The 14,515-nt window shown below is 38.4% G+C and overlaps 1 protein-coding gene across 6 annotated transcripts in view; it reads left to right on the top strand.

Moving 5' to 3' along the window:
* npnta (nephronectin a) overlaps positions 1–14,515 on the top strand; it is a 65,787-nt gene that overhangs the window by 9,740 nt on the left and 41,532 nt on the right. For 4 of the 6 annotated variants that reach the window (XM_081607831.1, XM_081607823.1, XM_008412137.3 and 1 more), the window contains 2 exons: positions 6,507–6,607; positions 14,344–14,394. In XM_081607831.1, coding sequence (XP_081463957.1) covers positions 6,507–6,607; positions 14,344–14,394 — 152 coding nt within the window. The remainder of the gene's footprint in view (positions 1–6,506; positions 6,608–14,343; positions 14,395–14,515) is intronic. The other 2 variants (XM_008412146.3, XM_008412164.3) reach the window with 1 other exon arrangement.

Raw genomic sequence — 14,515 nt, 5'->3', positions numbered from 1 at the left:
CAGCAGCATATTGTACATTATTAACATTCCTGCTGATGGAGTGGCTTGTCACCATGCTCATAATTTGCCAATTTTTATGGGTATAAACATGCTCAGACTTGAGTCCCTCTCTTCAATATTAATTCATTGAAAAAATATCCCCCCGAGAGTGAGTGCAAGGAAGGAAAACATTTATCACCTAGTTCTGCTCACTTATTGCCTTTTAGAGAGCATTCCTAACAGGCTTATCCATCTGGCCCTGAAGGGTCCTTCACAGGCATCGTCGGCGAGATGGTTCTGCTCTCCCATAGCAGCACACACAATATACTTAATATACCTACTGCAGAGTTTCCACAACATGCCACTGTTGCTCCTGGGAAGGGATTAAAACCCATCCAGTTGCATGTCATAACAGAAAATACCTGAAAGTGAAAGGCTGCTTGTACAGTAGAGGATATTCTTCACCACTGATGTCATTAAGTTTTTAAGTCTTGCACAGCCGAATGGTGCATACCAGACATCCTCTGTCATAATCCAAAGCTTGTGAAAGGGTGCCAGGTTATGTAGGGATATCAGATCCACGTTTGGGCTTTCAGGCACGGAAGTAAGAAGAAAGTAGAAAGAGCAGACTTCAGAGAGCCTAAAAGACATCGAGCACGGCGACAAATGTCAAGGTGTATGGCATCATAAAGTATAATGTAGAAATTAGATTTTTTATTTTTCTATTTTTTACAATGCTACTGAAGATGCACTGATGCTTTATCTCTCATCCATGAATTTTGTACATCTGCCTCACCCTTAAAGGGTTGCGCGGGCAACGGGACAGGGTGAGAGTTTGGGCATGTCCTGGATAGGCCACAGACCACCACAATACAACACAGAGACGCATCTGTAAAGACAATTTGGAGTGGCAAATTAATGTAACACGCATGTTTTGGGTAGGATGCTGGAGTATGTGGGGTAAACACACACAGGCCCTGGGAGAACATCTAATTTGGACACAAAAAGGCCCATCTGGATTTAAACCCAAGATTACTTTGATGTATGGTCCTGGTGCTAACCACTCCACCGCAATGAAACCATAAAAGCAGAAATAGCCCTAATTTTAGAATCTTCTTTGTGAACTCCAGAGCCGACCCTACAAAATCAATTAGTTTTTATCAATCAATTTGCTCTGTTTGTTTGAGTCGCCAGCTCTGACTCTGTTACTCTAACCGATGGCTGAAAGGGGAAGCTGTACTCTCCACCACCATCTCAGGGATAACGTACGAGCCTTGAGAGTAAATTCTGTTGTTGACAAAACCCAGGCTTAAACACAACAGAGTAAAGAAAACATGTTAGGGTGCAGTTTCCTGGGCATGCTCCTGTGGTGCTGAGCACCTGCTCCCACGCACACACTGTCAAAATATTTCACAGGAAAAATGCGGGGTGTAATTTTCTAAGTGCTAAATGCTTCTCTAATTGCTTCACTACCACAATGGCAAACACCGATTCAGATGCCGTCTTTATAAACTTAACAATACGAGCATAGACTATCTTAAGACTTGCATTTATTTATCAACACCTTTAAATTAGGAGGAAAAATGGATGACCTCAGTAGGGCTTAAAGGATTCCTGTACAAAAAATGTCCATGAATCAAAAATATTTGGCTAATATTTCACATTTGAAAGTTTTTATAGTAGTTAGTTCGATTTAGTAGGATTTGACCTCTTTGTCACACATCAGAGTTGAAATTGAAATGGAGTTTTGACATGCCATTTAAAAAAAAAGAAAGGAATTGAATGATGGGTTGTCTACTTAAATGGTTTTTGTGTGTGTGTGTGTGTTTGTGATACTCATAAAATAAGCTTAAGTAGTTTCTGAAGAACCTGACAATTTTTTTTGTCTGATTATTCAGTTAGAATACTCGATTACTAAAATAATTAATTGCAGCTGTAGACTACAGAAGTCATTGAAAGGAAGAAACGGAATGAAAAACCAGAAAAACGGGCATTGACAAGATGTGGAACTTGATTGAACAATTTTACTTGATTGTAAATCTCAAAAACTGAATCACAAAGAACTGCTTTATCCTCTTCCGTTTCATCCTCAGTTTTTTGGCCTTTGTAACTCTAATCTGTGAGTTGTTGGAACCTCTAGCGGAGCTTTGGGCTGATAGTAAAATACATATGCTGAGGTAAATGTTGCCCTGGCTCACCATTGGTTGCAAGTGCCTTTCATACTCCTGGTGTATGATTATTCATGTGAAGAAAAACAACATAGTCATTCCTTTAGTTGTACAAAATCTCACAGTAGTTCAGAATGTAAATTTGAAGCATTGTTGTCCCTGTGCTTGTTCGTTGCTGTTCTACAAGGGCACTTTGAAGGAACCTGAGAATAAAGTTGTTGTCAGTTAAAGATCAAATTTGAAGTGTGTGTGTAATGTGTGTGCGCGCGCGTGTGTGTGTATGGATTAGATGATATTAAATCGTCTGATTGCAGGTATACTTAAACAAATAAAACGATTTTTGTGGCTTAACTGCAAAAAGCTGAATACAATATAGGGAGGATCAGACTGTAAGAAATGTCTCAAGTGCTTTGGTGGAAAAAAATCAGTGAGTAAAAAGCACATCCTTTAAGGACTGGTTGTCATAACAAACATACTTTAGCTGCAACCTAGACATTAGGCTTTGATGTTGACAGTATTTAACTCTTGCACTCAGTGGAATTTATGTTGGTGGAACATCACAAGGTATTTGTTTTGTCATTATTTCAGCATGAGCCCAAAAATAAGCTCTGGATTGAACTCAAATACCTTCTTTTTCCATCAGAAGTGCCAACAAAGGATTAAAATACAGTATTACTCCACCCAGCCAGCTTTTCACTCAACAAATATTCACCCTCGTACAGAAAATTCATTATATATGTCATCATATTTCTCACCTTAATATAAATCTTTTGCCCCCATAACTGTTGTGCAGCCCGTGGTGCTCCGTGTTAATGCGATGGTCTTGGCCGTGTGTGTGTGTGTGTGTGTGTGTGTGTGTGTGTGTGTGTGTGTGTGTGTGTGTGTGTGTGTGTGTGTGTGTGTGTGTGTGCGTGTGCATGTGTGTGTGCGTGCGCGCGTGTGTGTGCGTACGCGTGTGTGTGTGCAGAGTTGGCAGGGCATTCAGCAGAGGTGGTTAATTAAAAATGGTGTGACACATTAACAACTCCTGCAAGCCTTCAGCTGAGCTCTGCAGGTTGAAGCGAGTCTCCCACTCCGGGATGCCACTGCGGCAGGTGATGTTCATGAGAACACTCCGGTCAGCTGCTCTTTTCATGCTTCCAGGGTAAGCCATAGTTTCATTAGACATTGATTAGGTCATCATCGCACTGAATGCAGACTGTATACTTTTATGGTTGTGATTATCAAGCCCTTTTCTTTTCTGTAAGCAATTCACTAACAACTGTTTACTGTCTAAAATGAAAGATTGGCCTGCTGTGTGTTTCGTAGTAATCCAATGGAAGGACAATAGCATCCACATTATTATCAGCCTCTCAGGAAAGAAGCTTTTTCTTTTTGACTGTACTTGAGAGGAGGTGTCACGCATCATGCGTGAAGGGTAATAATTATCTGCTTGAGTTCCCTCAAGGCTTTCGTCCAATTTTGGATCATTATTCAGGCCTTCAGAGTAATAAGTGCAGGTATTATACTAGCTTCAAATTGATATGCCAGTTTTTTTATTCAGTCGACTATCACAGAGGACAAGCTGTTCTTCTTTAATGTGCAGTGTCCACCCACAGTTCCCAGTCCTGACTTTGATTAGTTCTTATCTGTAAAAGGTCAAATAAGGACCCAGTTTGACACACCAGAACTGTTTCACTTGGAACAACTTAATGACAATTGGGATCCAGTAAACTTCACGAAGCCATCAGTTTGTCAGAGTAGCCATGGGAGCATAAAACATGACGCCATATTAATTTTGTAATTAAGTCAAGACCATCAGAGGGAAACGTTTGACTCGATAATCCTGTCAACATCTCGTCTCTGCTCTCATTGCCTATGTAGGAGTGGAGGCGATGCTCTTTTTATTTGATCTGCATTGTTTAATCACAGCTGTGTGTTTTAGCATCGTCTTGTTTTTACATTGACCTCACTGACCTCAATGTTGCTTTGTAGTCGAATACAAATGTTCAGCAACTAGTGGTTATCTTCATTGGTGCTTTAGTCTTTTATGGTTTCTGATAAAACGAATAGAAAAAGTGGAAGAAAACATCTGGATTTTTCCAGTAAAAAATAACAGTTTAAAAACATAGAATTAATTATTTTTACATTATAATCCATGATCCATGGCAGCAATCATTGGTACTGCAGTATGATGTTTAAATGATGAAAAATCAATATCAGAACTAGAAACTGTGTAATAAAGATAGCTTTCTGCTGGGACTCATAAGATGCGATAATTATGGAAAGTGAAAATGAGATTAGTAGCTTTTCCAGGAAGAAGTGCGTCGGATTTGCGTTATATCTTATCCTAACATCTAATATCCTAATATCTGAGCTCATTCCAATTGCTTGTCAAGCATATTTACACCCAAGAATGAACACTTGAGACCTTTCAAACACTTTAAATGACAGCTAGTCTAGACAGCATATTCACACCAAACCGAACAGCATGTTTTTTTTGGTTTTTTTACAGCTTTAGCGGGACCTTTCTGTTTGAATTTAATATTTTTTCTCATTTGCTTGCCTTTAACTTATTTCATTTCCTTTTCAATGTGCTCCTCTCTTCAGTCTGTTTGACTGGCTACCTTTTCTTTCTTGCCAGGCATCAGGCAAACATTTTCTCTGTATCTGCCACTCTCACTTAGTATCCATCTGTTTTTTTTTCCTCTCCTGACGTGATTGGCAGCAGGAACAAGCATTTGCATTTCCTCATCTTGGCATGGAGACACTAACGGGCACGGATAGCTGCAAAGGATGTGCCTTGAATACTGAAAAAGACCCCAAACTTTCTCTCAGGGGTGTACATAAATAAATCTTGTGAGCTTAGCGGGTTTTTATATAGTTTTTAAATGCTTAAATTGGATATTGATTGCTTTCATTTTGTTTACTTGATGGGAATCACAAAAATGCTCCGGACATTATTAAAGGTTAATCAGTATTCCCAATTTGGAAAAAAAAATAAAAAATCTTATTGTTCTTATTTTTAGCATGACTCTGGTAAAATCTCATCCCTGCTCTCAAAGTAAGAAGCTTGGATTTTCTTCAATATCCTTAAAAGGACTCATTCCTTTCTCTCTTCATGGTGTAGATAAAAAGGTAATCCACTTGTAGTATCTGCCAGAAAGCTATTTTCCAACTCTGTGCTGGACAGAGTATGCTGTAACAAAAAAAAAAAGAAAAAAATCCAGCCATCATAACTCTGAAAGAAACAGGCTATCACCTATTTCTGTATAAACTTAACTCCAGCACATCCTATCTGTGGCATTAAAGATTTCCTCAGCTGTCATGAAAAGGACAGTGGAGGAAAATACTGCATTTTCAAGGGCAGTCAGAATAGCTCATAATCTAGATCTCTGCAGTGATGTGCTTCATGTATGCAAGTGTTGGTGCTGCAGCTAAATTCCAATAGAGTCTGGCAAGCCTACAGAACTCACCTCGAGTCCGCTGTCACACAAACTCACATGATTCGATGTGCTGAAACATCTGCTGACAGGGAGCAAATGATAATCTGCCACATTCAAGCAGTGGAAAATTGTGTTAGCACCCTACATTATATCCATTTAATTTATAATTTAATCTAAATGTAGATAGTTGAAACCAGAAGTGTTCATACACTATATGAAATGACACATATACGCATCCCCTTATATGTTGAGAGAGACAGATATACCTGTATGAGGATATTTGTAGATTTTGATTAGACAGTTTTAAACGTATTCTTTCTTGAACATTGCAAATTAAAATGTTTTCCTCAGATTTTATTTAAAAGGTATTGATTTTACATGACATTTAAGCTGAAAGAAATTGAGCTGGAAAAATAGATTTTGATCTAACTACAGTTGTACCGTTTTACCCTAAGGGGAACTTCACAAAGCATTGCAATCTCCTTCAGTTCTTGCAACTGCTTAGGTCCTGCTATAACCTAAGCAGTTATTTCTGAACTGGAGTGAACAGAGTATGGTTTCAAAAATATTATATATATATACATTATATACAGATACATTCAATGAGTACAACAGCTAAATACTTTGAATGCAGTAGGAAAACATAAAGAAGTGAATGAGACTCCAGGAATTCCTTGGACTTTCAGCTTTGCAACCAAGAATGACAAACCACTTGTGTACTTGGCCACTAAAATGATTCATATACAGAGGTTTCATAAAATACACCATATTTCAACTATAATCCGCACAACCCATTTGTGAGGATTTTTTTCTGCTGTTCCAGGGAAACAGCACAGGTTTTATGTAAGTTTTGAAGTGTTTGCGAATAGATAATAATAGCTAGATAGTTTCTTTTCATAACTTACTGAAAATTGATTGTGTCATCCACTCACAGGTGGCCGCGGCAGATGGCATCATCCAATGGCCTGTGCCGATACGGGGGCAGGGTGGACTGCTGCTGGGGATGGACGCGCCGCTCCTGGGGTCACTGCCAGCGTGAGTGCTAACATGTTTGCTGGTGCTGCTGGGGGCTAATGGGACTAACGAGGTTGCAATGTTTCAAGCTGGGGGCAAAGACGCTATTAAACACGAGACGAGCTGTAGTGGAGCGCAAACACACACACACGGACACACGGACACACACACAAACGTACAGTGTCACGACACACAGAGTTGAAGAACTTTCCCGCCTTTATGCAGTCTTTCTGAAAAGATTGATGGTAATGGCTGGTCTGAATAATAGGTCTGTTGATTTTTCTGTTTCTGCTGTATAAGGCCATAATGAGGAAGTCAACATCACATTTAAAGTTAAACAGGATCTGGTTTTATATTAGAATGGAGCAAAAACCCTTATCTAGCACCGGGTGAAGAAAAACAGAAACACTGCTGTCAGTACACGGTTTGGGGAGATGGACATACCTCGGTTCCCCAGAATATCGAGCAACAGTTCAGAGGATTCAGAGGATGCATCATATTGTTTTAATACACGACTGCCATGCCACAGGTTTGCCTTGTGTTTTTGTCTCATGTATTTACCATATATACACACACACACTGCAAATACCCTCTGCTTTCCCGTACTGTTACCCAAGAAGGTGTGAATACATTAGTGGGCTCCACATTTGCATGATTGACTCACAAATGCCTTTGCATGGCTTGATGCCTGGAGTTTTTGCTGCTTTGCTTTGGACATTTATTAAAGACTGTGGGTAGTGATGTACATAAACACGCCTTTTCCACTGTGGGATATTACCAACCTGCAATTCATGAGAACGGATAAGAAAAAAAAATTTTTTGTTTGTTTGTTTTGAGCTAGAAATGATTACCTCTGTCGGTGTTATGTGTGGCTGCAGGCTTGAACCAATTGGTGTTTGATTTACCACCATAGATAAAACATTTTAGTTAATAGACTCCATTTTCAAGGATTAAAATAATGAAAACACCATGGCCTCCATAAAGCTCAGAAAGTTATTTAAATAGAATACATTTAAAATTGGCAATTTTTTTTATACCAATAATGCTTTAGTTTGTATTTAATGGGGCTATTCCACATTTTGAGACCAGCAGACAATGCACCGAGTCCAATTTGAACATCAAGGCTTTCTTTCTTTCTTTGTTTATCATGTTGGCTGTGTGTTCGGACTCATACAAATGAAAAGAAATGGTTTAATTGCATTGCTTTTCTTGGATTTCCAAATATTTTTGGTGGAATGTATTAAATTCAAAAAAAGTTACATCGAAAGCGGTACAACCTCCACCATCCAGTGTCAGAGATGTTTGTTTTTAACTGATCACACAAGTTGCCCAATCAAAGCAAACAACTAGAGTTTTAGAGGTAACGTTCTTTCTATGAAACGAACTCTGGATTACATAGATACGTAAATATTGACGTCGTTTTGATTCACTCAAGTAAAATAAGAAGAAAGCCTCTCTTAATGCTCCACTTTCTGGTGTAGAGAGGCACTCATCTTTTCAAAGTGGTGTCTCATTTTCGGAGACGTATAATGATCTGGTTTGTAAGACATGCGAGGGGAGATGGAGCAGAGCACTTACAAGTTCTGGTTATTAAGTTCCTGCCATGGAAAAGGCCTGAATGGTCCATGTCTTTGCATGTTGGCTTTGCTTGCATGATAAATTGATCAACTCTCTGACTGATAAAACATCCCGTTTCCTTTTTTCCTTATGTTTACATTTTGTTTCACTGTCATGCATGTTGAAAATCTTCCCGATGTTCTCTGTTTAACCCTTTCAGTGTAAGTGTGTTTTTTATCCTTTTTTTGTATGTCTTCTTTTTTAATGAAAAATACGCCACACTGCTTGTTTGGTTTCAGTGCTTACTGAAACTGTTGAATGCAGCGGCTCCATTTTCATGTAAAAATGGCAGAGTATTTACTAGAGTTATTTTTTTTAACATGACCTGCTTTGTCATCTCAGGGTCTTGACTAGACAATCTAGAAAATCTGCGCTAAAATACAGTGGGGAGGAAAAAGCAGCACTGTTTGGGCCAGACTCAGCTGTAATCCTGGCTCGAGGCAGTCCTCTCAGAGCCCAGTGCCTCCCAGTGATATGCACTGGGCTCTTTGCCTTCACAGCTTCTCATGTTCAAAAAAATTCACTGTAGCATAGATGCATTATTTGCTTTGGCTAACAAGGCAAGACGACGATGTGTTCATCGTTGTTCATCGGCTTAGATCACGGTGAAGAGAAACGAGTTACGTTTTCACATTTAACGAATGAAAATTGTTTGAGTTGCTTTGTTCCTAGAAAGTAAAGACATGCTGCCTTTATGCCACCAGAGGGGCCATTTCTTGGATAATCAAATGCCCTGCCACGTTGTGAAGATGTCCTGCTACATTCAGCCCAAATAGCAGTATGTGTGCATGTTTTCTTGGTGGTTCTGGAGTCCCACATGTTCCATTGTGAGCAGAAAGAAGCTGATTTTTAACTTAACCACAGATATTCTGCCTAACTCCCCTCCTCTCCCCTTAGAGTCAAATCACTGGATGAGTGCTTCCCTTAATGCTTCCAAATGCTCCTCGTCAGGCACAGCTCAAATCCATTCATTCACAATCAGCATTCCATCAAGTCAGCAAGGTGCTGATTTAAGCTTTAGACGGGTGAGCTGGAAGGTATTGGAAAGAAAGCGAGTGTAATCAGCAACCCGTGTGTGTTTGGCTGCATGTGTGTGAGAGGATGCAGTCATCACAGATTTCAGGTCTTGGTAGGTTTTAGTGGAGATGAAAGAGATTAGATTGGAGCAATGGGATTGTGGCTTTCAGCCAGAGAGCCCAGAAATCAGTTTTACGAAACTGTTCTCAAAGAATGAAAAACTTAATAGATCAAAGATGATTTTTTTTTCTCCTTGGCTCTAAGAGCTAAAAGAGTAGTGGGCAGAAAGAACTTGAAGTAAAAAAAAAAAAGAAACACATGTGGTGTAAGGGAAATAGTTTAGAGGTTAGAAGTTGAGAGATGATTGCTGCTGTAGTAGGGAAACAATGTCTGGAAATGGACATAAACAGAAAATCAGGCAGATGGGGAGAGAGAGAAAGAGAGAAGCTCTCAGATTTAGGAAGAATAAAGCTTCATTCATTCATGACGTTCTGACAGGCCATCAGTGAGGATAAGCCACAGTTGAATCTCTCTTCTAACCAAATGTTATCACATTTTATCTGTCACAGGAAGTATTTGACTATTTGCTTATCTAAGTCTTAATTTTTAATAAAATCTAAACCTCTTTCACACAGAGATTAAGCTGCATTACTGTAACCATGTCTTCGCTAAACCTTTTGCTAACATCACAGATGCTATCATCTGTAATGATTTTCACAGATTAAATAGTGTGGGCTTTTGGTGACATTGCGGTCTACACATCAACTTATATGGTTTTTTAAAAGCATAATTGAAAGATAAAATAAAGTAATAAAATCTATCATAAATTGACCTTGTGTCAAGTACTTGATAGATAAAAGTACATTCAAACGCTATAAGTGTTCCTCTGCTGTTGTATGTACTACAACTACAAAGTAACCAATTAAAATTCAATCTTTTTAAAATTCGATCTTTTATTTCCTTGAAAAAAAGGTTACGAATAGCTTTTCATAGCTTTGTATTGGTTAAAGGGGAACAATTATGCAAAATTCATGTTTTACACATTTTTATGGTTCCAACTGGGTTTCAACTGCTTCTAAAAATCTGTCCAATTGATTAAAAAAACACCCACATGTTATTTGGCAATAAGTTAATGTTTTTTGGTGCGTTGAAAATGAGTCATTTCATAAACTTCCCGATTGTTGAGTCACATTCAACGACCACTTTGTCAGCAACCCCTGCTGAGCCCAGCTCCTCACCCAGCAACTTAAGCAGAGTTCCAGCACGTTTGGTCAGCTGGTTTTACCGCTGTATGCGTTGTGCAATAGCGGTTGGAAAAGAAAGATGTTGTGTTGCTGACTTGGCATTCAGAAACTACTTGCCTTCATTCTTGTTTGTTTGCAGGAGGCTCATTTTCCTCTTTTCAAAGAATTACAGTTGTATAATTGGGCAATTGTTTGTAGCCATTTTCAGGTGTGGGTGTAAACATTAAGTGGGGTGGAGGGGGGCAGCAGCAGGATATTTGGACTTAAAATGACAAAGAGACTTAAAACTGCTCATTCTGAAAGGAGTTCAAAACAGGCAGAACTGACCCAGACTAAAATCTAATTAGTATTTGAAATATGATGAACATGTTTAACATGACCTATAGACGTATCCTAACATGTTCAAAGCATAATAGTTCACCTTTTAATATATTTCCAGCTAACATGATTAGATTTTTATTTTATTAGATTTCTTTCTGCTTACTAAGGTCAAATAAGATGTGCTACTGGTTTTAAGCTAATGTAATAGTAATCCTGTAATGTTCTAAAAAGCTTCAATCAAAGCTTAAACATAATAAGGAAAGAAATCTGAATTATGCATACACTTAAGCATAATTATGCCTCACTCATAGCGATTAGTTACAGTTTCCGCTAAGCCATTTAGAGTCTGTGTGGAACAATGGGCTTTAGCAAAATTGAAATGGATAATCAAAAGATAATTGTTAGATCATTTTAAGCCTGTTTATTAGACTGACCAAAAACTTCAGAGGAGGAACCACATTCATTGGTGTAATCATTATTTTTTCAAAGCTGTAATCTGTTGAAATGTAGTCAAAATGGGGATTTTATGTCAGCCCATGCACATTGCAAAATAAAAATTAAAAATGAACCGTATGATGTCACACATGGAGAATGCGAGTAATTTAAGGCTGCAGTTTCAGCTAGAAGGCAGATAAATCCATTAAAAATGGAGCATGGGTAAAATGCATTGAATGCCCTCTATATCGTCTTTCCTCCTTACATAAGTATATGTCTTGTCACTTCCTTACATGGCTTGTGCTACTTTTATTTCTACATATTTTATGGAAATGATCTGCATGGAAAAGAAAAACTAAATTGGAGCTTTGAGTTTGACTGTAAAATGGAGATTTGAGCAAATTGTGACTGCCTGCCTGCTCAGGACTATTATATGAATTACTTTACTCGCCTCCATGAACTGTGAGCATCAATGCTGCATTCAGAGATATTGTAGACAGAAATATTATTACTGGAGTAATTTCCCACAAGGGTCTTGGGGGTTGTTAGGAATGGTTTTAAAAGAAGAGTGATTTAAGTCAAAGTCACCATGATATACCTTAACATTTTGTCTGGGATGATGGACAACATAATGATGTCTTTCCTGCCTTAAGATATTTGGACAGGTACACTGTATGACACAAGCAGTTTTTTATTTTTACTGGGTATTGAAAATGAAAACACAAGTTTGTCAAACTGGTGATAGAACTGAGAAATAGCAATGTTTAATAACATCTAGCATATATAGTTGTTCTTTGTACCTTTACAAGTAAATGTATATTGTCACTATATGGCCAAAGTTAACTGCTCCTTAACTTTTTCTACACTTCTATAAACGTAAAATGTGCATACATTTCCTTTAATATCTGAAGGAACTGGATTTAATATCTCTGAATTAAACACATCAGACATAATTTCCCCAGAGGTCCTGGTGGATTTTACAAATCCCCGAAGACCAGGACTTAGTTTGATTGAGTGCAGGCTTTGTTTCTCTGGATGCTGTGGGCCGGATTAAAGCAAGTCTTTGAATTGGTAATGTGAGCTAACAAGTGAGCAATGAAAGGAGAAAAGTGAGACCTCAGATTAATTCTTTTTATCGTGATTTTTCTCAGTAGTTTCTTTCTCTCTGCTCTTTAGCTTCATTATTACTGGGCTGTAAAAGTCTGCGAAGAAGAGCTTGACTGCGAAAGTTAGAGGACATGTGTACAGTGAATGAAGGCTCACAGTATGTACTGCAAAAGCATCAGTGTTACTGAAATAAAGCTGACAATATTGACATAAAACAGCAGTATGACGCATATATCTCAAGTTAAGAATAACATTATGATGCAACGGAAATATTTATCCATTATTATTAAACTTTTACCTTTTAAGTTCATCATTACACTTAACTGAAACATTTGCTTACTTTTTAGTAATTTCTCTTAGATTAGGAAGCATTACTGTAATGCCATTACATAATTGTACGGGTAACATCACTTCACTCCATGACCATGGAAACAAATCAAGAAGTAGGACCCAGCCGGGGCTATGTAAAAAAACAACAAAAAAAGATTTCAACCCCCCAAAAAAGAAGTTTGAAAAGCAATCAGTGTGATTTACAAATTATTTAAACAGAAAATGACTTGTGAATTATTTTATTCCAAAAACCATGGGCTGATTTGATTGCTGTATTAAATGTGAGAGTTACATCCAGAAATGTGCCTCTAAAAGAAGAAAGATGGGTAATGCAGAAACTTAAAACCAAAACATGTATTTTTCACAAAGCATTTTTGAGCAAAAATATGAACAGAAGGTGGTTTCTGCCTTCCGTGGTTTTAACCTCCACAGTCCTGTTGTCCTATGTTAATGTTACATTAAGATTAAAAGGAATTTTGTATAAGAACATTAACATTTGGGTTTTTGAAGATTTAGACTCTAACACAACCTTAAATATCTACAGTATTTTTTTAAACAGTTTACTGAGCCCGTAGACATTGTGTCCGGGCCCGATCCAAGCTGACTAATTAACTAATTCATTATAATTAGAGGCCGTAACCCGAAAATACTTCCAGACCTCTGACTTTGCACTTGGCTGTCTTAGTAGTGTAACCCCCATTTCTAGCCTTTGTTTAGCATCTCCCAGCTCTATTTTGTCACTTTGGGTAGCCGCAGGGTGAGTCAAGTCCAAATCTTCTGGGATGTGTGATTGATAGGAGTGGAGCAGGGCAGGGCTGCATGCGCATGCAGTGTTGCTGCGCTTGCTACAGTCTAATTAACTTCTGCATCTTACTTTCTTTCCCCACTGGCTCCTCCTGTATTTAGCCTATAATAGGTAGACAAACCCCTTAGCTGTCTTGACGACACTGGTGTCCTCATGGACCCATTGACTTCATTGTAAGTGTTTTGGGAGCGGCACGACTGTATATCTTGCATTCTGGTTCAGTTTTCTGTCTGCTCTATATAATGCAGGCTTATTAAAAATGCACCACAGAAGCCCAAGCCCAGGCTGTAGATTGGGCTTGGGCTTCTTTGGATGTTGTAGATCTAAACTCTGCAACTTTGACATGGGTCATAGGAAAGAACCGCTTAGTCGGCAGCTTCTTACATGTTCGTGACTTTCAACAACCAATCAAAACGTCAAACAGGATGTTGTCTCTCCAGAAACAAAAAAAATTATTAAAACGAAACTGTAAAAAATGAAAAGAAATGTATTATCATTGGGAAAACATTAGGTTGGGCGCGGGCAATCCCTTGAAAGGCATGAATTTGTGCACAGAATAATACTACACCTAATCATCTAAAAATGTATATTTGTATGGCTTTCATTTCTATATTTTCTTATTCAAATGTTCAGGCATTCTGAACATCAATCACAATCAGCATTTTGATTGTTTCAAATGACTCCCTTTTGATAGACGACAGGGAATGTGCGTGACTCCAGAACTCCAAACTGTGCATGTGTGTTTCTTCCCAGGCATGTTTGCTTGTGCATAAATTGAACAAAATGTGCTCTCTTAACCTTGTTTATGCTTGTTTGTTGTGTTCTCCCAGACACTAAGCAATGCCCCCCCATTTTTGTGTGTCTGGCTACTTGTTTTGCAGCTCTCTTCGCCTTAACTCACAGAGTAGTCGGGATAAGGTGCCAGCCCCAAGGTTAGCTTCACACATTTTTTTTTGCAATAACCTAACTAGACATGCAATGCTGGGGGCACATCCTCTGAATCATGCACTTGCTCATTTATTTATAGCCTACCACTCCCCCCCTTGCAGCACC

Source organism: Poecilia reticulata, chromosome 1, assembly GCF_904066995.2.
Source record: "Poecilia reticulata chromosome 1, P_reticulata-male-v2, whole genome shotgun sequence".
In the NCBI taxonomy this organism is placed as follows: domain Eukaryota; kingdom Metazoa; phylum Chordata; class Actinopteri; order Cyprinodontiformes; family Poeciliidae; genus Poecilia; species Poecilia reticulata.
This window is presented reverse-complemented; position numbering and strand designations above follow the sequence as displayed.